This window comes from Apostichopus japonicus, chromosome 14 (genome assembly GCF_037975245.1).
Source record: "Apostichopus japonicus isolate 1M-3 chromosome 14, ASM3797524v1, whole genome shotgun sequence".
Lineage (NCBI taxonomy): Eukaryota > Metazoa > Echinodermata > Holothuroidea > Aspidochirotida > Stichopodidae > Apostichopus > Apostichopus japonicus.
Genome location: NC_092574.1, coordinates 21,246,780 through 21,273,747, shown reverse-complemented (window position 1 = coordinate 21,273,747; position 26,968 = coordinate 21,246,780). Strand labels below are relative to the sequence as shown.

At 36.0% G+C, this 26,968-nt stretch overlaps 1 protein-coding gene across 6 annotated transcripts in view; it reads right to left on the bottom strand.

Annotated features, from left to right (window-relative positions):
• The window catches only part of LOC139979460 (uncharacterized), a 114,725-nt gene that overhangs the window by 64,903 nt on the left and 22,854 nt on the right, over positions 1-26,968 (bottom strand). Inside the window, exon 1 of one of the 6 annotated variants that reach the window (XM_071990268.1) lies at positions 21,776-21,957. The exons of 1 other annotated variant lie outside the window; for it this stretch is intronic. In XM_071990268.1, coding sequence (XP_071846369.1) covers positions 21,776-21,833 — 58 coding nt within the window. In that variant the 5' untranslated portion in view covers positions 21,834-21,957. Of the gene's footprint in view, positions 1-5,929; positions 6,155-9,360; positions 9,792-21,759; positions 21,958-26,968 lie in introns of those variants that run through there. 4 more of the 6 variants (XM_071990271.1, XM_071990267.1, XM_071990266.1 and 1 more) reach the window with 4 other exon arrangements.

Genomic DNA, 26,968 nt, shown 5'->3' with positions numbered 1-26,968 from the left:
ATGGAAACTAGATGATGCTGTTATCTTCATTTGGTGCAATAAATTACGGAAGAGCGTGACTGTTGTCTGAGCGAGCAAATGATAATGCCAGAGGCATATATTAGAGGAACTGCTTTTGGCCAGGTCCTGCTAAGAAAATCTTGTTAGTTACACCACAGGGGAACTGACACTCTGAGAATTAGGCCATTATAACTTGATAATTACATGTGGCTGTACCGTGGGTCTAATTTGTTACTCTGATAGCTTATAATTGGCAGTGTTTGTCAATTATTACAGCTTAACATAGTCATGACTTTCTACAGGGAATCATTTATCCAGTTTTGCATCGCAAAATGCTAAAATGCAAAGTGGTTACATTGCTGTGCAAGTTCCAAAGATATAAAGCAGGTGTTTTTTTAACGCAGAAACCGTAGTATTTTATAAGCTTAATAAATTCCTATAAAACTACTGCACAAAGTTTGAACTGTGAATTATTCGCGGCTCTATTCGAGAGTTAGTAAACAGCAGATTTATAACGCCTTTAATGCTCCATAATTACTTTGTTCTGATGAGGGGTATGTTGTTGTATATGATTTTTGGTGTCAAATTTTTTTTCAAAGCATGGTTTATGACTCATGGTAAACTAGTTCAGTTATGTTTATCGGTCACTTTGATCCCTACGGGATCAACACATTTAGCTGACATTCAGTTCGACCGAAGGTTTTTTAATCTGTCATAAATACGAATGTCGACTGCACTAATAATGCCGATCCATATGGAATTTAAAGGATATTTTTTTCTTATCAAATTTATTTCTTTATTTTTACCTTTTTTCATTGAATTTAAAGGATGCGTTTAAACAGAGGGTTAGTGTTGATATGTTACATATCAACAAATGGTAAGATGATGAAATGAGAATGTACGTTTCATTTATATAGCTGCATATAGGGTTTTAAGACAATAAACTTAAAGGGTGTGAAGACTCGCGCAAAAAGAAACGTCTAATGCCGGTAATCTGACCTAGTTTCGAATGAGGTGTAACAGAAGTGTTAGACACCACCATCGATCCCAGAAAATACACACACAGCTTGCTACCGTCGGTAATTAGACACTAGTGTACAGTCAGTACACACAGCTGCGGTCAATACCCACAGCACACTGTACAAACCATACAGCGATGGACATCTCAGGTCCAGCTAAAGATCACAAGGTATCACGTTTTATTACTGTCTGCATTTTGTAGCGACAAGAGAAAACTTCACTTGCAAGCAACAGAAAGTTAACTTTTTGAAGATGGCGGCACGCTGTTTGGGGCGAGTCTTCAATGCCTTTAACATAGGCAAATCGTCTGGCATGCTGCCAATTAAGGGCAACTTGATGATGGCAGAGAACTGGTAGGGTTGATAAAAAAAATTTTTTTTAATAACATCCATTGTAATTTATAAATGCTAATAACTCCATCAAAACATGACCTCTTTATACCTTCGTATGAAAACAGTACCGTAAAAGCCTCTTTAGATATGACTTTCCGACACCAAGCTTCTTTCAAGTGATAATGCATTGGAGATATGGTTTTTTGCATGAGGCCATCAACAGCCGAGTGCTTTTAAATTGCTTCTGTGTATTTGTAATTATGAGGGACATTATCAAATGGTTTGCAGCGAGTGTACTGTTTTAGCTTAAATTCTCCAGTCACTTTCAATTATGAACCTCTGATATTCCAGGGATCACCATTTAACAAGTCACACAGACATTAAAACACATATACATACATACAAACACAAAATATGAAAGTCATAGGAGTGTTTAGCTCAGTGGTAAATGCCAGAGTGTTAGCACTTTAGACTTAGACTTTACCAATCACACAGACAATAATAATACACACATACATACACACACAAACACACACAAAATATGAAAGTCATAAGAAAGAAGAAATGGAAAACTGGACTGATATAGCATTGGTTTCTTAACAGTTCTAAATCTCTAAAATATCCAAAGATTGTTTTGTGACTACAGTATTTACTTTAATCTACTTTTATTCATGATAATAAAACAACAACAAAACTTACCTTTAGTAATTATCAATTGGCTAAAATGCTCAGAAAGACAGCGGAAAACAAAGAAACAGTTAAACCCACCACAATCAATTACAGAGCCAAGAATACAGGAATGTAATGAAGATCAAAAACAAAATTGAAACAACATTTGACAAAACTGCAAACGTTGCGCTAAGCCTCTCAGGAAACATAGATCTCGTGATCCTCTTTTGCCGAGTGGATTGAAGCAAACAGTTTGAAAATGTAAATAAAATGTAAGACCTTCCAGGAAAACCTAGTCCGTCAACTCTTATTCATGACATTGATGCTAGGGCTGTTGAACACCATGAATAACCATTGTCACATGGGCATACAACCCACACAGTGTTGGTGACAAATATTTAGGAGAATATTTTTTTTTTTCCTCCTTTTTTTTCTGCTCGATGAGAAACGGTGACGTCAATACCGTTAGAATTATTTTAATTCATATCATGCGCAGGCGATTCTTCTCTTCTTCGAGGAAGAAACCACTCTTTTATATCGCAGTTTCTTCAAGGTGTTTTTATACTTCATCCTTAACAAGGAACTTTCAAGTGGGTTGAATCATAAAAGGATGACTTAAGGCAAAAGTTTGGTTTTCGTTTTTTATATCAATGTCCAAGAAGAAGAACCGAAAAAATGTTTTCAGTGCTAAGTAATGTGTCTTCAGCTATTTTCCTTTTCATGATATTCAAATTTTCTTGATACTTATGCTAAATCTCTGAAATGCTCCCTTAAAGGTCAGCTGTATAGAACCCAACTATAGCACGCTATCATGGAAAGGTTTCTTGAGATTACGTATTATAAATCGACCTGCCTAGGTCGTAAAATGACCTCTTTTTAGCAATTAGTCTGCAACGCCTGCCACATATTTTTTCTTGCATGAGGGTCTTTGTGTGAATAATGTATGATTAACTACACTGTAGACATGAACATATGTCCACACAGTGTTTACACAAAGAGCCTAATGGTGTTAAGAAGCTATGCAGGCTAATTGTTGAGCCTGAATGCCGATTGAAGACCGTGGCATGTCGATTTACGTAATCACAAAACTTTCCTAGCTATAGCGTGCTATAATTGGAGCCAATAAAGCAGATTTATAAGGCCCACATTTATGATCGTGTGGTCTTAACTAAATGTGGGCCAAAATGATAATGTTGATTCATTATATCTTAGAAATTTTAATAACCACACCAAAAAAAAAAACAGGGGCTTCTTTTAACTTCATATGACAAACAACAGAGTGGACCTTGAATGACATTTCAGCACCATTTATCTCTGACATTAAATTTTTGGAATGCTCTGTAAACATTTTATACTGTGTCAGAAGTGTTGCAAATTTAGTCATATTATGCAAATTCCAATCTTTATTTACAAGAAATTAGATGTTTGATGCATATTAAGAGATAGCCATGTTACATAACACCATCGAAAGCCAATTATTCCACGAGACTGAGCTGACTCTATCGTTGCACATCTGTCTTCGAACATTACAACTGCTGTTTCAACACAGCTCGCTAGGCAATATATCTTTCCACTGTGCATAGATGCTGCCTGCATCATCAATTATAATATGGCAATTAATCCGTCAATACTTAGACAACAACACTGCTATCGCTGCTCCGGTTTTAATGATCTTGACATGCCTAAGACCAGTAAATGTAGGCTAGATATGTAATTACTATATATTCAAGTCATAAACTCCAATCAAATCAATTTACAAGGGGTCGCAGTTGTTTTAGTCATTAAAAATTTAAAGAAATTAATTTGAGATATGGACAAGTTTAATGCCTGGACCGATTTAAATCTAATGGCTAATTAAAGTTGTAATTTAAAGTTGGGCTTAATAATTAAAGCCATCTAATAATATCCACATATAATTGGGTACTTACACCCTCAAAGTATATTATTAAATACTTAATGATGATATTAGCCCACAAAATTAAGTTTGATATTTTGCAGACAGTTAGATGACACTGCTATCATTCTAGGTTGTATTTGGTATACCACTTTTAATATTTGGGAAATGACCCTTTTAACATCTGAGGCCTATCAATTAAAGTGGCTGGACATCATAGTCTAATACACAGACCATTATGTCAGTTACTCAGCTGCAATCAGGGATAACATAAGACTTTTATTAAAATGACTTCTTTAACAATATTTAACAAATTTGTCAAAGACAATGTTTTGTTGCTTATGATAAGTTAAAAGAAGATATTTTGGTTGAATTATTAGAATTGATAAAACAATGGATTAACATTAATTTAATGGTCAGCACTTGGGAGCTGACGTCATCATCGATTTTATCTTAAAGGAGCCCTCCAGAGATTAGCACTTTTTACTTTTCAATTCTTTTTCTTTGTTTTCCTTTTATTTTTGATTCATGGCTCTTATCAGTAAACAAGTAGGGAAGAGCAAATAACAGGAAAGAGAATATAACTACAATATACGACAGGAGGGGTACAAAGAAACTCTACCTTTAAGCTATTATCACCAGATTATTGTACCTATTAAGGGTATTGTATATCTATTAATTCATCTATCAATTTATCTATTAATATATCTATTAATGTATCTATTAATGTTTCTATTAATGTATCTGAACAGTTAGGTATACTCAAGTTTTTGCACCTTTACAAATGTTCTTATCGAGAGTGTGTATATATATATGTGACTTGACACACTACCAGGTACTATTCATACTACTGCTCCATTCTACTCAAGACTACTATATTTTCTCTTCTCCATGTTCTTCTTGTTCTCCAAATTTATGTCATGGATAATTCATGAATGCAAACTTATGTCATGATCAATTCATGAATGCATAAGGCTCCTCTGCTCATATAGCTCATGAATTTGCTGAAAATCTGTTCCTGGGAACATTATCGTGATTAATAACAAGTCAATGCAAGGACCACTACATAAAAACAAGGTCATGCAAATGCTTTGAATTGACGGGCTATTTCAGGCAGCACGTAGCTGCTGATATGTCATATAGTACCATTCGGGGGGGGGGTGTGGGGGTGGGGGTCATATCCCAAGGGGAAGGGGGTTTAGGATTTCTTCCATGTGGCTTGTACTGTTCATTTAATACACATGCAAAGTGGTATAAACTACCAAAAATTTAATTTAATTCTACCACTTATTAATGCAGATTAAAATTATGGAAACGACAGCAACATTTTGCATCTGAGCCCCTTTATTGAAACAATTTCTCACAGAGGGTGGGGATGTCACTCTATTAGACCCATCCATAGATCGGATATCAGTAGACAAAATTGAACTCTGGTGTCGGGCCTGGTACCAATATAAATTTTTTATTTCAAATAATATTCTTGACTATACTCTGTTGTCTATATACTATACTTATATGGTCCTGTGTACAATAAAAACCCGGCTATAAACACCTTTGCAATTGTATAGCAATTTGCCTATTTTGCATAGCATCTTGATAAATTATGTCCTGGTCAGCCTTTTACACTCATCTGCAAGTTAAGGATATTAACATATAAATTATGTAATTTCTTCTTACAATGTAGCAATAGGTAGGACTACAAAAAAAAACATGAAACGAAAAAAATAAATAAAATAAAATAAAATAAAATAAAAATATAAAACTAATGCTCTTTGAAAGAAGCATGTTATCTCAGGTAGGCCTACGTATAACCAATTGCATATCTTGCATATATTGTAAACATTTGAGCTCTTAATTTGAGTATGATTAACATACAATGCTTTGACCAGAAATTGAAAGAACAGTTCTTATATATATATATATATATATATATATATATATATATATATATATATATGTATATATATATATATATATATATGCACACTATCAAGAAATGGAATGTTTCACTTACTTGAATCTTTGTCTATCATACATTTTATAGAGCACGGTAAATTTCTCATGTTTTGTTGTTGTTGTTACAACAGTCGATGATTGTAATTTGAAAACAAGACACAATAAGTTGGTATTCAACGGTCATGTTACGCACACACATACAGTACGTGCTAGTCAGTACTTGGCCTATCTGCCCACAGACATTATAAAATCCGAGTGGTGTCGTAAGTAATCGCAAGACGGTATGAACGATGTCATGGTGAATGTCCTGACAGGTGTGTACTGTATGTAGGGTGATTGATTGTACAAAGGAAGTCCCTAATTAACCTCCCACCGAGATATATGTCAGTGTTCATATCAACAATGATATTAAATATTAACCAGAGATGTTTCAGGATCTTAGTCTGATATATTTTACATCTAGACTAAAAGGTAGAAAGTTTAATACATACAAACAGTTCTTTTATGATTTCTCACTTAGTTGCAACAGGCTTAACTAGATGGTTTTCCTTTTTCATCTTCTCTTTAATTTGGAGAAAAGGGAAAGGTGTGTTGTAGAGAGGCATGAGAACACAGAGGTTAATTAGAGAGTAATTATCTACTAATAGGATTTGAGACTGACTGGAGGCTAAACTAGGCATTGTCCCTTTGTCTTTACTTCTAATTTAGGAAGGTGTGAGATGGGGGTAGGGGATGGAAAGGGGGCAAATAGATTGACTAGGAGGTACATGTATTTATTTGGGAAGGTGAAGGTGTGATATGGGGGTGCAGAATGTGAGGGAGCGAATAGGTTGGCTATAAGGCCCCAGTATTTAATTGGGAAGGTGAAGGTGTCATATGTGTATGGGAGTTGTATGGGATCAAATAGATTGAGTAGAAGTTACATGTATTTATTTGGGAAGGTGAAGGTGTGGAATGGGAGGGGAGGGGGTCGGGAGGGGTTGCAAGGGAGCAAATAGGTTAACTAGAAGGTACAAGTAGTGTCTTCAGCAGAACATTTTGCTTCTGGTGTAGGATGGAAAGTGGCACATAAATTAGTAGTGTAAAGGTGAGATATGGGGGATTGATATCAAAATTCTGAAAAATAAACTATATCCATCAGGATAAGGGAGAGGGAGATGGAGGGGTAGGGTTATAGCTATTGGCAGAACTTCATCACATCAAATCACATACCCCCTGATAACATATATGTTATGAGGATGTGGTTTAATTATATTTATTGATGAAGACAACTTATGGTACCTAATTTGATTACCCAATCAAACTTTTAAAAGCAATATGAGATTGTCCCTTTAAGGCTTCTGTACAGTCTCACATATTTTGCAAGTAATGAAAAATTTGTAATTCTTGGAAATTTCACCCTTTGAAAATTTTTGAGTGACATTGGTGGATCGATCAATTAATGGATTGAAATTACTATGATGTCATTACCTGCAACCATGCCTTAAAGGGGCCTTCCAGACTTAAAATAACTGAAAAGACATACTGTATATCTTCAAAATTGAAAAGAACAAACTTAATCAGCATTGCAAATCCCCCATCTGATTAGGGAATTTCACATATCGATTAACATATCTGGCTAGAATGCATCCTTAGGGACTAACTCCAGGAGATGAAATTGGTTCCACAGATCAAGTTTACAGTATATTCTACACACAGTAACAAGTACCTAAGAAACGATCAACATCGCTCCTTCAATTAGTCGAAGAAGATTTTTACTTGCACATAATTGGTAACACAACCTCGCGTTCCTTAGTGCTGACACTTCCATCCCTAAATAAGATAGCACATTCGAAGGTCTGGAACGTACGCACAACATAGCAATCCTTGCAAATTGATAATACACATGTATGGTCCCCAGGGAAGAAATCTGATTTTTTAATTACAACGATATAAACTCCTGTGATAATCATGGCAAGGTATAATGTTCTGTGTACATGTTGGGTTAATATCTAAATTACCGATACAGAGAGCATGTAACTGCATAGCACTATATATATATGAATCTAAGAGACTGACTTCGGTCAGCTTGCGGCTTTGATAAGCCAATGAGGCTTCTTCGAGAGTTCCTGTCTGCAGGAGGATCTAAAATACATGTCAATATGTATACATACATATATACATACATAAACTGTGTTATTTGAATTTTTTTTCATGCTTTTGATACACTGCATATTTTAAGATGTAATTCATCAATTTCTTACTTTTGATTTCGACGTAATGCTTCCACTTTGACATCAAGAAGCACTGAGACCAAACCAGATCATAATTTAAGTACTTATTATAATCATGTCTATAATATAAAGTTACCACAAAGTGTTCCAGTGAATAAAAGGGCTATATTCTGTACATATATGTAATGTTATGTAAATATGAAGAAAGTGTTACAGTAAATGTAAGGCAAGTATTAGAGTATTTGTATAGGATTAAACTGTCAACAATATATGTATGCCTAGACAGTGTTACAGTAAATTTAACAAGTGTTACAGTATATGTGTTACAGTGTAATATACAATGTAAAGGATTATACTCTTTCAATATATGTATCCCCATACAATGTTACAGTAAGGAATAGTGTTACAGTTAATATAAGATTATATATACTATGTACAAAATATGTATGCCCAAACAGTGTTATAGTAAATGTAAGGATTGTACTGACTACAATATTAGTATGCCCAAACAGTGTTACAGTAAATGTAAGGATTGTACTGTCTACAATATAAGTATGCCCAAACAGTGTTGAAGTAAATGTAAGGATTTTACTGTCTACAATATAAGTATGCCCAAACAGTGTTACAGTAAATGCAAGGATTGTACTGTCTACAATATTAGTATGCCCAACAGTGTTACAGTAAATGCAAGGATTGTACTGTCTACAATATAAGTATGCCCAAACAGTGTTACAGTAAACGCAAGGATTGTACTGTCTACAATATTAGTATGCCCAACAGTGTTACAGTAAACACAAGGATTGTAGGCTACTGTCTACAATATAAGAATGCCCAAACAGTGTTACAGTAAATGTAAGGATTGTACTGACTACAATATTAGTATGCCCAAACAGTGTTATAGTAAATGTAAGGATTAAACTCATGCCAGTCTACAATCCAAACAGTACTACAGCAAATGTTAGCTTGTCTAATGATCTCCTCACACAGTTGTACAGCAAATTCAAGGTATACATACAACTCTAGTTTCACAAACTCTTTCTTTTCTTCATTTCAATAGTTTTAATCATTTCATTAGCTTAATCCCTCATTTAATTTCTTCAAACTTAAAAAGAAACTATACTCAATACATAAACATATGCAAGGATATACATAAAGCCATTAAACCCATCAATTCCTGTGTTAATTCCAATGAATGTAACTAACAGATTCTCAAATATTTCTGTCGGTTGAATCAAAACGTGCTTCAGTCCCTATGTTTCTGTATTTATATACTTACTCAGTGCTTGTATTTTGTGTTCCTCAAACCGTGACAGCCGCACTTGTCCCGGCATGTTCTTTTCTCCGACTGTTGGGCTCATTGGGGTAATAAAAATAAGTTCCTTAATTTTCCTGTATATATATATGTATATCTATGCACCGAAACGGGCGCAACAACTTGTGTCCGGTGGTGTGTCTTGAGACGAGAGGTGTCCTTAAAGCCAGTAGCTGGTGTCTCAGCTTCGAGAATGGACTGTACACGCCTTATCTATCCTTTCTCACACACTCTCACACACACAATACACACTAGCCTCTCATTAGTCAGCGACTGAGAGAATTTGTCATGGAATAGATTTTCTGCTTACAGGAGGATGAAAAGGTCAGATACGAGAGACGGCAACAAACCACTGAGATGAGAGATAGAGAGAGATGAGATGAGAGAGAAAGCACGTAACCTGGCTCAGTGTGAGAGACATTATACTACTGCATCATCCAAATTAGATGGGACGATGCATTTTTCTATCGGGGGTGTTCAAATCTGCCATTACACTTTCAAACATATTGAAGTTTTGGGAGATTATCTTGGACATCAATATTTTATGACTCGGGGAAGACGATTAGTTGGACATACTTTTTCTGTTTGTTTTTGTTTTGAGGAGCATGGCATTTTATAGTTTTTTGCTTTGATAGAGTTCAGATTGCAGGTGAAAAAAACAGGGCAAGATTTATATATCCCTGTCTATAGTCCTTTGGGGATGAAGTATCAGTAGTTAATAATTCAACTTCCAGAATGTATGCTACATAGGGTGATACAATTTAAAAGATGATCCAGAAAGCTATAACTTGCCTTTTAGTGGTTCATTGACACAATTTTCTTGTACAACAAAAAAAAAAAGACATGTTAAAAATATAACACATTCTGCACTCGAGATCTTCAAGTTGAATGTAATTGGCGGCAAGGTTCTAGCCCAAATCTGGATCTGTATAAATTGTGCTTTGAATACAAATTCTAAATGAACATATATGTTTCACACTGTCTGTACACTAGCTGGATGTATGGATCTGACTGTTCTGAGACTAAATTTTGTGACTGTCGTAATGTAAAAAATGTGCCAAATGACCAATCAGGACTATTTCATTTTAATGATATAAGAGAAATTTGGGAAAGCAAGTGAAAAATTAAACAAATGGAAATTTTTATAAATGAAGGTGATTCAAGTTATATAACTAATAATTATATTAATTAACATATCCTTTAATGTTTGTTCGACCTCTCATATCAGGGCAGGAAGGGGGACCAGTGTGGGTCAGGGCAGGGAGGGGGACCAGTGTGGGTCAGGGCATGGAGGGGGACGTCAGGGCAGGGAGGGGACCACTATAGGCAGTCTATCTAGAAAGTTACCAACATGTATAACTTGCTGCTACTTCTGGACGGGCCCCCCTGTTTGCAAGTATAGTTCCCATGTTTACTTTTTAACCAATGAGGCCAAAAGATCCCTACAGATAGCCTTTTGGCTTTGTATAGTTGTAGGAATGGGGGGGGGGGGGGTAAGGGCAGGTGTGTGTGTCCACACGTCGCTTAATAAATAGTGATTCAGTACCCCATGGTGTGGCTGGATCATTTAGCTGAATTCTTAGTCTATAAGGGAAGAGAGTTTCTTTGAGTATATTAATAAAACTGTCAAAATATTCTGTTCAGAACATGTCTATCAGAATCATCAGAATTGATTTGACTTTAAAGGTTTGCTTTTATGCACATAATGATCAGACAATGTTTAAGTGAACATTCATAAGATGCTATTAAATAAAGAAGTGTCTCAGTATCAAAGGTAGTCAAAATATCTGGCAGAATTTGGAGCTTGTTGGTGGTGCACCCACTGGGATAATTCCTCGAGTTCGACTCAAAAACTGAAATATTGTGACTGAATCTACGGCAATCAATATTGTAATTGGAACCCTACACAGGGATGGAAGATAATTTAAATGCATTAAGCATCTTCATTCTCTCTGGTTTACATCACTTGTGGATGCTTCATGTTTGCTGCTTTTTTTTTTCTTCTTGGAAATATTTTTTCATCCTGCTGGTTGAAGTGCCTTTTGTGGCTTGTTGGAGGCCTTTACTTGACTGTTGTTAACCTCAATGCGAGGTTTTTTCCCCCCCTTTTTCTAATAGACCTACTCACAATGGCACCATAAGTATTGACTCGATGAGAGGCATGTCATCACAAGCTAGCTGGTTTATAGAGCAAAGAGAGAAGAAATCTGTTAACAAACAAAACTTTTCTAAGTACTGACAAAAAAAATTATGTTAGGTAGATGTATGAAAGTAACAGGGTGTGACATTTCAATCACAGCAGGATGATCTTCGGAGGCTTTGACGCTAGATGGAAGGTGTGGCAGACGACGAGTTAAATAGCCAGATGGGACGGACAAGTTAATTGGAATGTTGAGAAACTGCAGAAAGAGAAGGATTTAGACTAATTCTTCTCTAGTACTATGGAAATTGAAATAATGTATGTATGTATTTTAGATCCTCCTGCAAGCAGGAACTCGCGAAGAAGCCATCATTGGCTTATCAAAGCCGCAAGCTGACCGAAGTCAGTCTCTTAGATTCATATTTAACGTCCATGATTATGAATTGTCAATTGTCGACAACTCTGTAACTGGACGACATACATTAATCTTGGAATGACTCGAACTCGGGACCTAATGATTGAAAGGCACCGGCCTTAACCACTGAGCTAACACTCCAATCCAACACATACAATGCAATCCCCACAACACAACATATAATAATCCAACACACATTGAGCGTGCTCTTTAAGCCTTACGTTTAACCCCCTTCCCCCCCCCTCCCCCGACAGCTAGAAGTCTATGGTATTACCAAACAAGGATCTAAAATTATTCATTATTGCTTCGTTAAAATTATTCTAGTAATCATAAAAAACATAATAGGATATCAATGCTGTAAGGACACTTGGCTATGATCACTGTTTTCTCTTGATTTCTGTTTCATGAAAAAAAATCTTGTCGAGTTATATATTCCATGAGTATTATATGACAATTAAAACCTGATTGTGTCTACAAAGTAATATATCTCCTCTGTATATACATCAAACAAGCACTATATTCTAGTTTATTCCCCTTCTTATAGCAACTAATGATGTGTCAGCTTATTTCTTGAGAAATTCTGAAACAATTTTAATTTCTAATAACGGCCTATATAGGCTGAAAAACACTTTCCATGGAGAGTAAAAGTCAGGAGGTTTGGCTGAATTTTACCAACAAGATAAAAATCTCAACCTGTTGTTGTTATTGGGAGGTTATAGTGATTTCATGAATATTTGGCCAAAATAGAGCTTACTTCACAGTTTTTGTTTTTCAATGATCTTGCTAGTTACTGTGGAAAAAGGAGAAGAAAAAAGGGTGGAGGGGGGTGGGAGGGGGGGCAAGCAGAAGAGGAACCAGTGAATCTGTTGGCCAAGTAATGCACTCAGATTAAATCATTTTGATGTTAGTTTATGGTAATTATGTAAATTAAATGCAATCTGATAGCACAATATTTGTAGCTGTTGCATGAATAAGCAATTAATTAGTTCTAGATAAACCACTTCACTGAACTTCTAATATTATATTGTTTTATTGCATGAATACAATTTCAATCGGAAAGTCTTTTTTTTTTTCAAATTAAACCTAACAAAACAACTTTACGGTAGTCAAAGTTTACTTTGTCTAGATTGTAACATTTCACAAAGATTTCAGTCAGTTTCCTTTTCTGGTTTTTTTTTTTTTTTTTTTCAATCAGAAAAAAAAAATTCTACGTGCAAATCTCATTTGTACTTCAATATCTTCATCATGAAATAAGAGTTTTTTCCTGATTTTATAAAAAAGAATTCATCCATGCTGTGAATACGACGATCCATTATTAATCACATAAATGCTAGTTTACATAAGTGTATATAGACATACATATATCATTTTTTCCCCTCCATGGCCAATTAAACACAAATTCTGAAACTTCACACCTGGGTGGGTAGGGGGAATGTTTGTTTGGTCTTGGCAAATAGTACTAACTCATATAACATACAACTTTGACATGGTTTTTTCTTCTTAAATCATCATTGGCAACTATGATCATATATTTTAAGCAGATATGAAAACAGTGAAAAGAAACAAACAAGCAAACATACATACAAGCAAACAAAGAGACAAACATATAGACAGTTAGTATGTAGGTATAAAAAAAAGGGACATCATTTTTTTTTTTTAGTGTAGTTAGAAATGACCATTGAGCTTTAGTGACTTGCATACATTGTTCTAGATAACTTAATTAACCACTGTTATGGTGTATATTACTTTCTCCCTTCAGGTAGATTTTAAAATTAAAAAAAAATTCAAATAAACAAGCAACAATTAAAAACAAATAAGCAATCAGAAAGTTGGAATACAAGCAGAGCATGAAGGTATAAGAATTTGAAAGAAAAAAATTATAATCATCTTCTTGGGATGATGATGATACAATTTAATTTTGATTTGTTCAAGACTGTTTTTTCCTTCTTTTTTGTTGTTGGCCTTATTGCTCTAAGCAAACCATTAAACCACACCTTACACAGAGAAGTATATAACATGTCGACTCAAACATGACTAAGTTTCTACGTAATAACAGGTTTCCATAGTGTCAATTGACTTCATCATCACTGAAGCTTTTCCTTACAACATATCTTGTGAGTAATTTTGGCTTATTGCCAACTGAGGGCAGCAAACCAGTATATAAGGAAACTGGCCATGCTGGATGCACGGAGGTTTAATTTCTCCACACCTGTTCAGAGAGCAGACAGATAGACAGCCAACTAGATGTAGACGATGAACATATATATAAGCGTGAGAGGATTAATACAATGAAGACATGTACCGTTGCAGTGCCAAAAGAATATAAGAGATGTCTGCAATTTCAAGTCTAGTGTGTGTTAGAGAGACAATAGCGTTGTGTCTTTTTCACATGTATACAGAAAATAAATAACAGTTTGCGGGTCCCAATGTAGATTGTTGTGTTGGCCCTTTTAACGTAGAAAAATGATTTTCTAGTACAGTAGAACAAAAAAACGATTAAATTTCAATATTTCACATATTTAATAACAACCCCCTCGCCCCCTCTAAGATGTGCTTAAGGAATTCACAACAATGGTTTTACACATAAATTCAGTGGAAATTTAACATTGGTTAAAGATGAGAAACTTGCCTTCCTCCATAAATTACTTTGCAGTAGGAAAAAAAAAACGATTAAATTTCAATATTTCACATATTTAATAACAACCCCCTCGCCCCCTCTAAGATGTGCTGAAGGAATTCACAACAATGGTTTTACACATAAATTCAGTGGAACTAAACACTGGTTAAAGACAGAAACTTGCCTTCCTCCCTATCGCAGAAACTACCACATGGTACCTAAACAGTTCTAGATTGGTCATTTTCTATAATATAAGATTGGATCAATTTAGAAAATTTGACTATTTTATATTCTAGCAAAAATCTCCATTCTTCAAAGATACAAACCATTATATCTCACAACTCATTGGGATTGAGATATTAACAGAACTTTATATATTTTTTTAATATATTTTAGAATTATATTATTTTAAATTAAACTTGTACTATATTTTTGACATAAATGCGTATTACATCCCACCAGACAAATCCTTTCCAAATAAAGAAAGCAACTTTACAAACCACTCCCATAGCCTACCGATATTCACGACCTCCTTCTGGTGGCCTCCCCGACTCAATTTTTACGAGACACGGTGACACTGAGGCAATCATGTTGAAATACATGACTATGTCTTGGATCATTGCAGCAAAGAATCAACAAGAGTATTGGGAAAGCATACACAAGGGAGAAGGCAAAGGCTAAATCTGGTATTTATTTTTTTCTTGAATGAGCAACATTTGAGTTATATACTTGCTGAGACTGCCCGTGAAAGGTGTTCAGCGAATCGGAATTATGTATGAAACAGAGATTGTTCATACAAAGGGTTGCGTGCCACAAAACAGCATACAGAGAGAGTTGATGATAAATGTGTCAAATATATATTTCTATACTGCTGTTTTCTTTTTTTTTCCTTCTGCAGTACCGAAGTCCAGTTACAACACAACAAACAAAGTACCAATATATAATACAATGCATAAAGAGACGTATGTAAAATTTCCTATAAATGTATCTATATCAAGTGGCTGCTGGATGATGCCTGTTTGCCTCCAAATTACAAAAATTGTCCATTAAATATCCAGAGAGCTGTCTACACAGAACACAATTTTTTGATAATGGGTCAGGTTGTACAATAATATATATATATGTAAATATATATATGTAAATGAAACACACTAATACTTAAAATACTTGCACACAATGGAAATAATTAAGACAAGGACATCTCAAAGGGACAGAGAAGGCAAAGGGCATAGGATGAAGGAAGACATACCATACACAGTTATTTTGAGTATACATAGTTATTTTAAAAAGTTTTGGAAAAGTGATACTTTTATCTCCTAAACACAGTGCTAAAAGTACTTAATTGACAATCAAACAGTGAGTGCACCTCTATAATCACAAACAATGTGTCGGGATGGATGAAGGTGAGAAAAAAAGGAGAAGCAAACCCAACCATCCAACAACTCCTCCACCCCCACCCCCCTACCATACCCATTTTGGACAACAACCTTTCGCTAACAGGTAAACATATTATTTGTCCATTTGGGAGTTATGAAAAGTTTAAATCCTTCACAGACAGCTGGACTAAAGACTCGAGTTATTCCAAACATAACATGATTGAGCCACTATATGTGATTCAATTCTTATTTTCCTATGTATGATAGAAATGACATCCATATCTCTTACTCCTCTGAGGAAGTGAGAAGGGAGGAGTGGAGGGGAGGGGTGGGGGATATGAGGGGCCCACATGGGAGGGGAATCTAAACTATTAACATTTTTAACATTACTGCATATAAATTGGGTTCAGTATCATGATCATCACTGTTAACATTCATTTGAAATATAACAAACCAAAGTACAAAGACAATCTGTAAGAACTCCCCACCCCCCTCCCCCTCCCAGGTATCGTACTATGGCATCCCTTATTGACAAGTTAAACCTGCTGACATGACCCTAAGCACTTTGATATTTCCCAAATGGAACAATATTTTTTCCTTAGGATCATTCTCGGTGTTTTTCCACACAGAGATCCCTATCATATAAGCCAAAGAGGATATAGTTTGGAAGAACAAATTCTACTTTAACCAAATTTTCTTGAAAAATTCTTACGTCAAAAGATGACGCTGCACTAGGTCTGCATATCATCCCGATGAAGACTCAGATAGTTATGTTAGTCGTCACGGTCGGGTGTTTCGAGCCAGGTGAAATTTCACACCTTCCTGTTTAAGTAATGTCATCAAACATACCCTCTCCAGCTCTCACTATCTCCAAACCTGACACATTTTATACTTCCCGTGTTTGTCCCACATCTCTGCATGACACTTTCCAGCTCACCAGACATAACAAAAAAACACGACTTTATTTTGATACGGACGGATCCGGATACCGGAGCGACCGGAGGACGCACGTAAACCTCACAGGATTAGGGTAATCTAATCGAGGTGAGGCACTAACAATCCTAATCATAATAACAATAACGTCCGAGGCAAAGCTAGGACATGACTGATGCTTAACAGCTCAGACTTTTGACATCTTTCAAATTACACCTTAATGATCGACTGAATGATCACTTATATGCAGAGAGGTCCAAGGGAGGGAGAGGGATGGGGTAAGGGGATGTGGATGAGATTGGGTAGTGTTTATTTTTAATTGCACATCATCCCTATGGAGTGTTAGCTCAGTGGTTAATGCGGTGCCTTCCAATCATAAGGTGCCCAGATCGAAGATCCGAGATTAATGTATGTCGTACAGTTTCAGAGTTGTTGACGATTGACAATTCATAATCATGGACGTTGAATATGAATGTAAGAGACTGACTTCGGTCAGCTTGCGGCTTTGATAAGCCAATGAGGCTTCTTCGCTAGTTCCTGCTTGCAGGAGGATCTAAAATACACACATACATACACACACACACACACATACATCCATAATGACTCTAAAATTCCAACTGGCTGTAGAAACCAGACCGTAGTTTGATGTGGATATTGACTGAAGCTGGAGAGTCTACAGCAAACACATAAAACTGAATGAAGCATTAATCTAATCCAGGTGATACACTAAATAAAAATAGTAAAAGTCATAATTATTTTGTCTGAGGCAAAAGCTAGGATATCGGTGATGGTTTAGCATCCAACTAATGACATCTTTCAAATGACACCCCTATGACTCACAAATGATCACTTATACACAGGGGATCTGAGGGAGGGACAGAGATTGTGGGGGTGGGGTGGGGGAGGGGAGGAAGGTATAGATGAGAAGGGTTAATGTATGTCCAACATCCTTTAATGAAACTTTCCAGAAACCAAAACAGTACCTTATTGTGGATACAGACAGATATTGGAATGTCACCAACAACTAAGTATAACTGATGGAAGCATTACAACCTAATGGAGGTGAGCAACTTAAAATCAATATAATATTAATATTAATAATAATGATCATGATAATAATAATAATATTAATATTAATAATAATAATAATAATAATAAATTACAGTTATATAGCGTTTAATACAGCGTTTCAAAGCGCTTTACAAAATAGGAAAGAGACGAAGGAAACCAAGGAAAAAAGAAACTAGGAATGATACATGTCGCAAAGGATCTCAGTGACGATTAATTAGCAGGCGACAAGAGACACCTTTCAAATTAGAAAGGCCTCTATCATGACTAAATGATCACTTATGCACAGAGATATCTGAGGGAGTGAGGCGAGTGAGAGGGGTGACGAGAGGAGGGATGAAGGGGTTAGAGGAAGGAACGTATATTATATATATTATTATTAACTTATCAATATTCATCACAAAATCATGTGCTTTGAAATCATCTTGTGATTTGTCCAGGTGATCTCTTGTTATAAATGTAATCTGTTCTTCAAATTAATATAGCTCCCTTTACTGCTGGACTACCTTAAATTTCACAGCCTGGCTCCCTCTTAACCAAGCACGGCTCCCTCTACACCAAGCCTGGGTCCCTCTACGCCAAGCTCGGCTCCCTCTATGACCCGACCTCCGAGCGTGCCTTTCCGTGGTTAAAGAGGTGACACTTCCAGCTCAACCATTCATCTTCCAGATTTTACACCCAACAACTTGTTCTTCTACCTATCATCCTACAACAAAGCACCGGGCAGGGCACACTTAACACCTGCAGGGAAATAACCGGGCTCTCTATGTACCCAGCCAGTGCAGACAATATACTAGAGACTGTTTTATGTTAACTATTTATCCAGATTAAGATGCTTATCTTACAGACTTGGCTACAAGTGGTTAAGATGCAGTGGGCCTCAGACGAACATTAGAGACGTACGTACGTACGTGCGGTTCAGACGTTGCTCATTATGATCTGTGCTCATTTTCAGACATCCGAGAATCTCGTCAGGCCATCGACGGATGTTAGATTTAATTTGCGATCCCCTCCGTAAGCCACTAAATCGTGCGTGATATATCTACATTTCATCAGATCAAGGGATTAGTTTTAATCCTGGAAGGCAGGTTTATCATGTATTGCTATATATGGCTACTTTTGGAAGAGATAATACCTTCCTGGACAGGGGGTCTTATTTTCTCTCTTATTTCACTTGGCATTGTCTATACTACAGCTTAAAAACACATTTATTAAGCATTATTTAGAATGTGTATTTTGCATCATTTAGCATATATCAATTAGTGAAAATTTCTCAAATATAAAATACTATGATAATTCTTTTCAAACATTAGCATTTCAGATATTTTGTCAAAATCAGAATATAACTTGAAAAGAAATTTTTACTATATTCCACATGCTGACCATCTTCAACAGGGCCCCAGTTCCAAGGGCAGGAGACCCCGATAATTTAATTAATAAATGTTGTGAATTAATAAGTTTCTGCTCATCTTAAGTCCTCTGCAATTCAAATAAACGATTTTTATTCCACTTTGTGATGAGCATACTTCTACTTTGAGTAGACGTTCGAAGAGGTTCCAAAGATATTCATGACCGAAATTGTGTTGGCATGGTTACACTATGAAGGGAGTTGTTCCTTCGTCTATTTATGCAATAACTTCCCAAAAATTCTTGCTGAGTGTAGTGAAAATTATTCTGTATGTGTAGTCTATTGTCTTTAGGGTAAAATTTATATATGGAAAATAAATCATATCGAGATATCTCTGGGAATTGTAAGCTTTTAGTATGCTAATTAGGATAGTTATGCTACACATAGGGAGCAGCTGGAACTAAAAATTGTTTTTCTATTTTTATTATTGCCCATAATTTCAGTCGGTTTGATACAAAGACTTTATGCAAGTATAGCTGAAAGTTTAGAATACTGGTGATGGTCATTAGATTCTGGCTTGTTACTACATATAATGGAAATCTGAGGGGGAGGGGAGTGGATGGGGAGGGGAGGGAGAGGGGGAAAGGTGTGGGGTTGGTCAAATCCAAAAATCATAAGGTCAATAGAAGTATCGAAAAGGTAACAAGGGATGAATTTTTTTTTATCTTCCTTTTGAAGCACACATTTGGAAATAGATCATTTCAGCAAATTAGTTTCCTACAATTAATTAATAGACTCTATTGTGAGGACACGATTATTGGTTTTGCTACATATTCAAATAATTTGATATACACTGACTTTGTACCAGCTTAGCCGAGACTTTTCATTTTACAGGGAATTATTATCCACTGCTCATCCTAAACAATTTAACTTGAGGTTTTACATAATAGTCCTGTAGACGTTGAGTTAATTTTAACGCAGGTCAGTAAAATCGTCTGTCCATTTGATGCCAAAATTACTTTGTAATATTAGTACTTGTTTTAAGAGTTTTTACAGCTTTATGAGCTTAGCAACATTTTAAAAACCTTAAAGCGATGACTGGAACAGCTCCACCCACAGCATTACGTTAGTTGCATGTTATCCCCCACATAGGTGTTGAAAGGCATTGAAATACTACCCGATTACTAAAGTCTACACCAGCATGGCAGAAGGCAACAATTTCATACATCTACAACCCTTTAACAAAACCTAGCAAAACAGAATAACTTCCCAAATCTACACTCACAGCAAAAGCCAGATAAGGTTAGTTTCTCTAATTACCACACCCTTCTGCAGAATGTGACAGAGAAAGCCAGTTTCCCTTTATCCCTGCAACCATGCTGAAGTCAGAGCCCTTAACAGAGGTATCAGAACTTATACTCCATATTACAGAGTGGGAGTTATATCTATTACAGCACATTTACACCAAACTATGTAAAAACCATCAAAATAAGATGTTCTTCCTTCTACTACAGACTTTACACCAGGGCCACCCCCTACCCCCTCCCCCCATCACTATACCCTATGTCAAGGCCTGGCAGTAAGGCAGTCTCCTTTTAGTATTTGCACCCTATGTATCAGAATCTTACTAAGCTTGTTTGGCTATTACAACACCCATGACGAGGAATGACAGATTTGACTACAGCTACACCCTAGCATCTGTTGAACTTATCCAAATAAGAGTTTCTAGGCTCGCTCTACACCCTATCAATATGTAACATTCCCCTTTAATAGCCTACAAACACCCTACATCAAAAGTAGACAGCTTATGACTTCCCTATCTCTACAAACTCAACTACTATGAGCAGTTTTTAATACAACTATACCCTACCATCAGTAGAAAGCCTATCCAAATAATAGATTACCAGCTGTCACTGTATACGCCCTATATCGATATATATGTCCAGTCCCTTATTATAGTCTAAAGACACCCCACATCAAGAACCGGTCAGAGTGTAGTTCCACTATCCCTACACCCACCTCCTGAACTTGACTGCAAAACTTAGTTCTTGCTACCCCAAAACCCCCACAATCTACCAAACCCAGCAAACTTCAACAGGTTTCCTATATATAAACCCTTTAATAGAGCCCAAAGTAGAACAGCAATAGTTACAGGCTAATTTAACATTTCTTTTTTAGTACAGTTATGTTAACTCTGGCAATAACCTTGATGTATCCTAAAATATCAATAAAAACCGATAAACAACCTGGACTACCAGAGTCCCATATGTAATTCGATCCACGTAATAACTTTAGAAAACAACTTAAACAATCCCCCTATAAACACGTGGCGGGATTCGAGTCATCTGCTAACATCAATTCAATCGATGGTGAAGAAAGAAAAAAGAACAAAGAAAAACAAGATTCCTCTGGATGCGTAAAGATTTGTTGTCCCAAAGACGACGAAAATAAATCAAAATAAAATACCATATACAGTCCCCACCTGTTCGGCTGCGGTCCTTGCTAGTCGGTTGCAACTGCTGCGTCACGCATGTTTCCATTCTGAACTAATCGAGTAACTCCATTCAGTCGGACAATAAGACGATCCAAGCGAGCTCTACTACACAAATGTCGAGATGAATTCTCGCCGCGTACGCAGCGCTCAGACGTCTCTCATCTAATATGCGAGTACTCGCCTGGTTGGCCGGTGCTTTCACGTCGTCAGACGGGGGAGGAAAAGCCGGCTGTAATTGAGTTGTGCTTCGGCAAACTTCACGCCCTTTTTCGGGCAGAAAGTTGGGAAGTAGCAAAAAAAACAGTGCAAGAGACACCTGGCCTGGCTAGGCAAATGGGCACCGAGTCATGTATAATTCATCAGCTTGGCAAAGTGCATTTTCTTTCCCTTCTAGTCGAGTGCACGGAGGAACGTTTTGGGAAGAAATTTCTGAACGAGTGAGAACCTTACAGTGTTAGCCCTGGGAGTTTGTGTTGCTTTATAGCTCTCAGATTAAGAGCTTGAAAGGGAATTATTTACCCACGGGACTCATCAAAATGGAAAGGTTAAGTCGTCAGGGTATTAATTACTTTCTTATGGAACGCTTCTCTCGTTTTGTTTGTGGTCAGTTAAGGAGGCCTTGACGTCAAAGACTGGAAAAAGATCAGTGTATCTTTCTGAGATGAGAGTAGCCGAGAGGCGGGAAACGAGGGAGCCGTTAAAAACAGTCTGATAGTCATAGATTGCCCTACTAAGCATCAACACCCTAACATGAAAGAAAAACTCTTAAAATTTAACTTGATTTCTACATAGTGCAAGCCAACTTTCACAAACATCCTACATCCGAAAAACATCGATTTGTCACAGAAAACGGACTGGAATTTTAGTCAAATCAAAGGGTCAATAAATTTAAGCAACTTCAAAAGCAGAGGCCAGCAAAAATGGTGTTCAAAACAACAACAACAAATTACAGACATGTAATTGCTTTAGTAGAGGGAAGCAAACATGCTTCTATAATTGCTTAATATATCAATCACAAAAGGTAACTAAAAAAACAAAGAGTAATAAAGTAAATTTAGATTTAATTTCTGTCTGTCTAAACTTACATTAATATTTGCACTTTGGTTTTCAGAAGGATTACATCAATTTTGGTGAAAGATATCTATAATTTACTACTTTATGTTTACATTAATAGTCTGCTAACAATCATGGATAAACAATTAATACACGTACATAATAGTAAAAGTAGATCGGACTAAAGTGATATATCCTGTTTACTAATACAATCATGTGAATAAAGTTATTTAAAATAACAACAACATCATTCAAATTGATCGTTCAATATATCAATGTTAAATGTACTAGTGTGCTTCATGTTTGAAGGATGACTTTAGACCCAAAAGGTATCCTGTTTACTAATACAAACATGTCAATAACATAACTTAAAATAACAACAATGTTCAACAACAATAAAATCGATCATTCAATATATCAATATTAAATGAACTAGTACTGTATGCTTCATGTTGAAGGATGACTTTAGACCCAAACGGTACTTCTGATGTGTCGTAGACTGTTGAAAAACATTGCTACCAGTCCAGCTTGTAGTTTCTATACCACACGATTGACTATGACACGATTTGATTAGTAAGATGCCCTCACGATGGTCTTACGAAGGGCAAAATGGACACACGAATTCAACACGAAAATGAACCTTCGCAAGGTCTTCCAGCAATTTTTTGGCATGCCAAAGATTTTGCCACCGCTCACGAAGTTGCTGCCGGAGCCTGAAAAACTCCACCGGCGATCATACGATGGCTTTAGATGCCCTCACGAATGGCCCGATGTTTTTTATGATCAGAGCCGAATTTGAACATTTTCTTTATCGTGTGTCCATCTGGTGTCAACTTCGGGACAGTGTGACGCCAGCATAAAGGATTGCTCTGTTGATTATATATATGAAACTTTTTTGAACACATTTTTGTTTGGTCAACACTTAATCAACATCACCAAGTTTTAAAGCCTTAAAGTAGCATTCCAGAGAATTAGTATATTTCAAAAGGTAAATATCTTGAAAACTGAAATAGCTACAGAAACATTACCATAGTACTGGAAATAATTTTTATTTTCTTGGGGCTATGACATCAAGCAAGACTAAAATTGGGTCTTAGTCACCCATTTTAAAGTACAGAAAAAAAGGAAGTTTTTTTGTTAATTTTTTTGTGGAAATAGAGTATAGAATCTTTGGGTGCAATGTTACAGGGCAATTAGTGATCAGTGAATGACCTGAATTCAAGTCAATCCACTTTTGTGATCAGAATGACTGTCCTCTGTTCGTCCTCTGTATAAAGTTAAAAATGGAGGCTTATACCCCTTTCATGTGCAGCTGCAAAGAATCTACCTGACATCCTTATTGCCAAATACTTAGCAATATTTAGGTATCATTTTCAACTTGTATAATTCACATTTAAATGGGGGAAAAAATGAAAAAACATTGCCCAGACTCTCCAGCATTATGTCCATTGTATACTTAGAAATATTTAGGTATCATTTTCAACTTGTATAATTCACATTTAAATGAAAAAAAAGAAAGAAAAAAAAACATCGCCTGGAATCTCCAGCATTATGTCCTTGAATTGTACTGGAAATAAAGCAACATGACTGCAAAACTTGACTCAAAGTCAAACAAGATGAAGATATTTTTTTTTTAAAGTTCCACACATGGGTGCATATATATGTAAAAAATATCTGTGATACTTAAGTGCAGAATACCTTCCTTTTTAAGTGGCAACTGAAGACCGTATGAGTCACGTCTAGCCTAAGAATTACATGCTCACATAAGCAAACAGCAGATTGATAACGAATAAAATGCTCCCGTGTGTATAGAAGCTGCCATTAATAAGCATATATATATATATATATATATATAATAAGTGCAGGCAAAGAGAAAAAAAATCTAGCAAAATACAGTGTAGTCAAAAATTTGTCCATTTTTGTCTCATTCTTGAGCTGCTGAAGTACAAATTCCAATATCTTTGACTAATTGGGAGAAATAATGTTACATATTAAGTCTAAGGTTCGATAAATGATGGATCATTGTAAGATGGTCATATTTAATTAACTGAACTGCGAGAGCCGGTATGAACACAATGATAAAACAAAAGAGGTTTTAATTAAAAGTTAAGCAGTTATCGAATAAATGTCAAAACGTAGGAGCCACTAGCATTGAGAACCATAGGATGTGGAAGATAAGACCTGGAGGGGGGGGGGGGGGAGAGGGGAGAGGAGAGATTCATGTTACAGAACTTAGAACAATTATACACCAAGAGGCTTACAATGATGCAAAATTTCCCAGTTGAAATGACGAGTAAACACATCGTTAACTTGGTACTGAATAGTGTGCCAAAAACATAATGACATCTTGATTGATCAAATCAGAATTGGATTTCAAGCTTTTCCATAGATATATTCAAATGAAAGCTAGGATCAAGATGAGAGATGGCAGCATTAAATAGTTCTCGAATGTTATTAAACTTTGTACACAATCGTACACACATCGTAAATGATACTGACACCTTTTAACAATGATGATACTGTGATGAGCACCTCCCCCTCAGGGATAGCTAAAGCCAATGTTTTCTAATACATCTTTTAATGATACTGATACTTTTTAACGATAATGATACTGTAATGAGCACCTCCTCCTCACGGATGGCTTAAGCTAATGTTTTCTAATGCATCTTTTAATGATACTGATACTTTTTAACGATAATGATACTGTGATGAGCAGCTCCCCCTCACGAATAGCTAATGTTTTCTAATGCATCTTTTAATGATACTGATACCTTTTAACGATAATGATACTGTGATGAGCACCTCCCCCTCACGGATAGCTAAAGCAACAACTTGTTCCATTTGAGAGATATCATGCTCTGTCCTGTTTTTATCATGAAGCTGCCTTGTTCCCATTGTATGATGTCATTGTGTCACTATAGCTATATCATGAGACCAAGTCTCCAACATTGCTTAGTAGATTTAACTATAGTTGGCTAAGGATAATACAACAACTAATACCCTTGTTTTGTGATGACCAGTCCTCTCAAAAAGCTTTAAAAAAAAAATTAAAAAAACACTTTCATTTTGCAGATATATCATGGTATTAATAGTCCTACCATGAGACTGGCAAATGTTCAGTGTGCTCTGATGTCATCTTTTCACTAGGTGCAACCACTGGTGGAGTGTTAGCTCAGTGGTTAATGCCGGTGCCTGCCAATCATAAGTGCCCTGTTTCGAGTCACTCCAAGATTAATGTATGTCGTCCAGTTACAGAGTTGTTGACAATTGACAATTCATAATCATGGACGTTAAATATGAATCTAAGAGACTGACTTCGGTCAGCTTGCGGCTTTGATAAGCCAATGAGGCTTCTTTGGGAGTTCCAGCTTGCAGGAGGATCTAAAATACATAAATACAACCATGGTAAGTCTCCCAGTCTGTTTACTGTAGGAATTCATTTTATATTAATTATACTCACATGTAAATGAAAACACTAATAAAATAAACTGCTCTGACTTAATTCACAGTAAAATCCATACTCTTAACCATTATGTGGTAGAGGTGCTTCTGATGAATAATTCTCCCAACAACTTAAAAAATTCTTGTCCCAGATAATTTGGTGTAATAATACTATATCTAGGGGCCACAATATTGTCAATGTGTTTAATTATTGCAAGTAACTACAGGCAAGCTTTTGCAATCAACCATTTGCCAAGTCCGTTATCTCTGAGTATGTATATTACGATCACATGTATTGTGGAAACAAAAACCAAGACTGAACAGACTTAAATTAGCATCACACCTGACATGAACCGGTATATGATCAACTGGTGGATCGAAGATAAAATGACCAAAGTTAATGAAATCTGAGATCTTACTGTTAAAACATCTAACGAATATTCATTAGCGAATTCTTCAATCAATTCCGTCAAGCCTTACGCTACAAATTAGCCCTTTGAGAAAACCTTTTTTCTCGAAACCTTCGAGCATTAATTTCCTTATATTTCCGTCGTCAGTTTATGAAAGAAAAGGCTTTCTTTTTCAAGAAACGTTAGTCGGTAAAGATTAAAAACTTTCAAAATTTTCTAATGATGAGACCCAGATTTTAGAGTTCTTGGGCGAAACCTGACCTATCTAGGTGAAAGA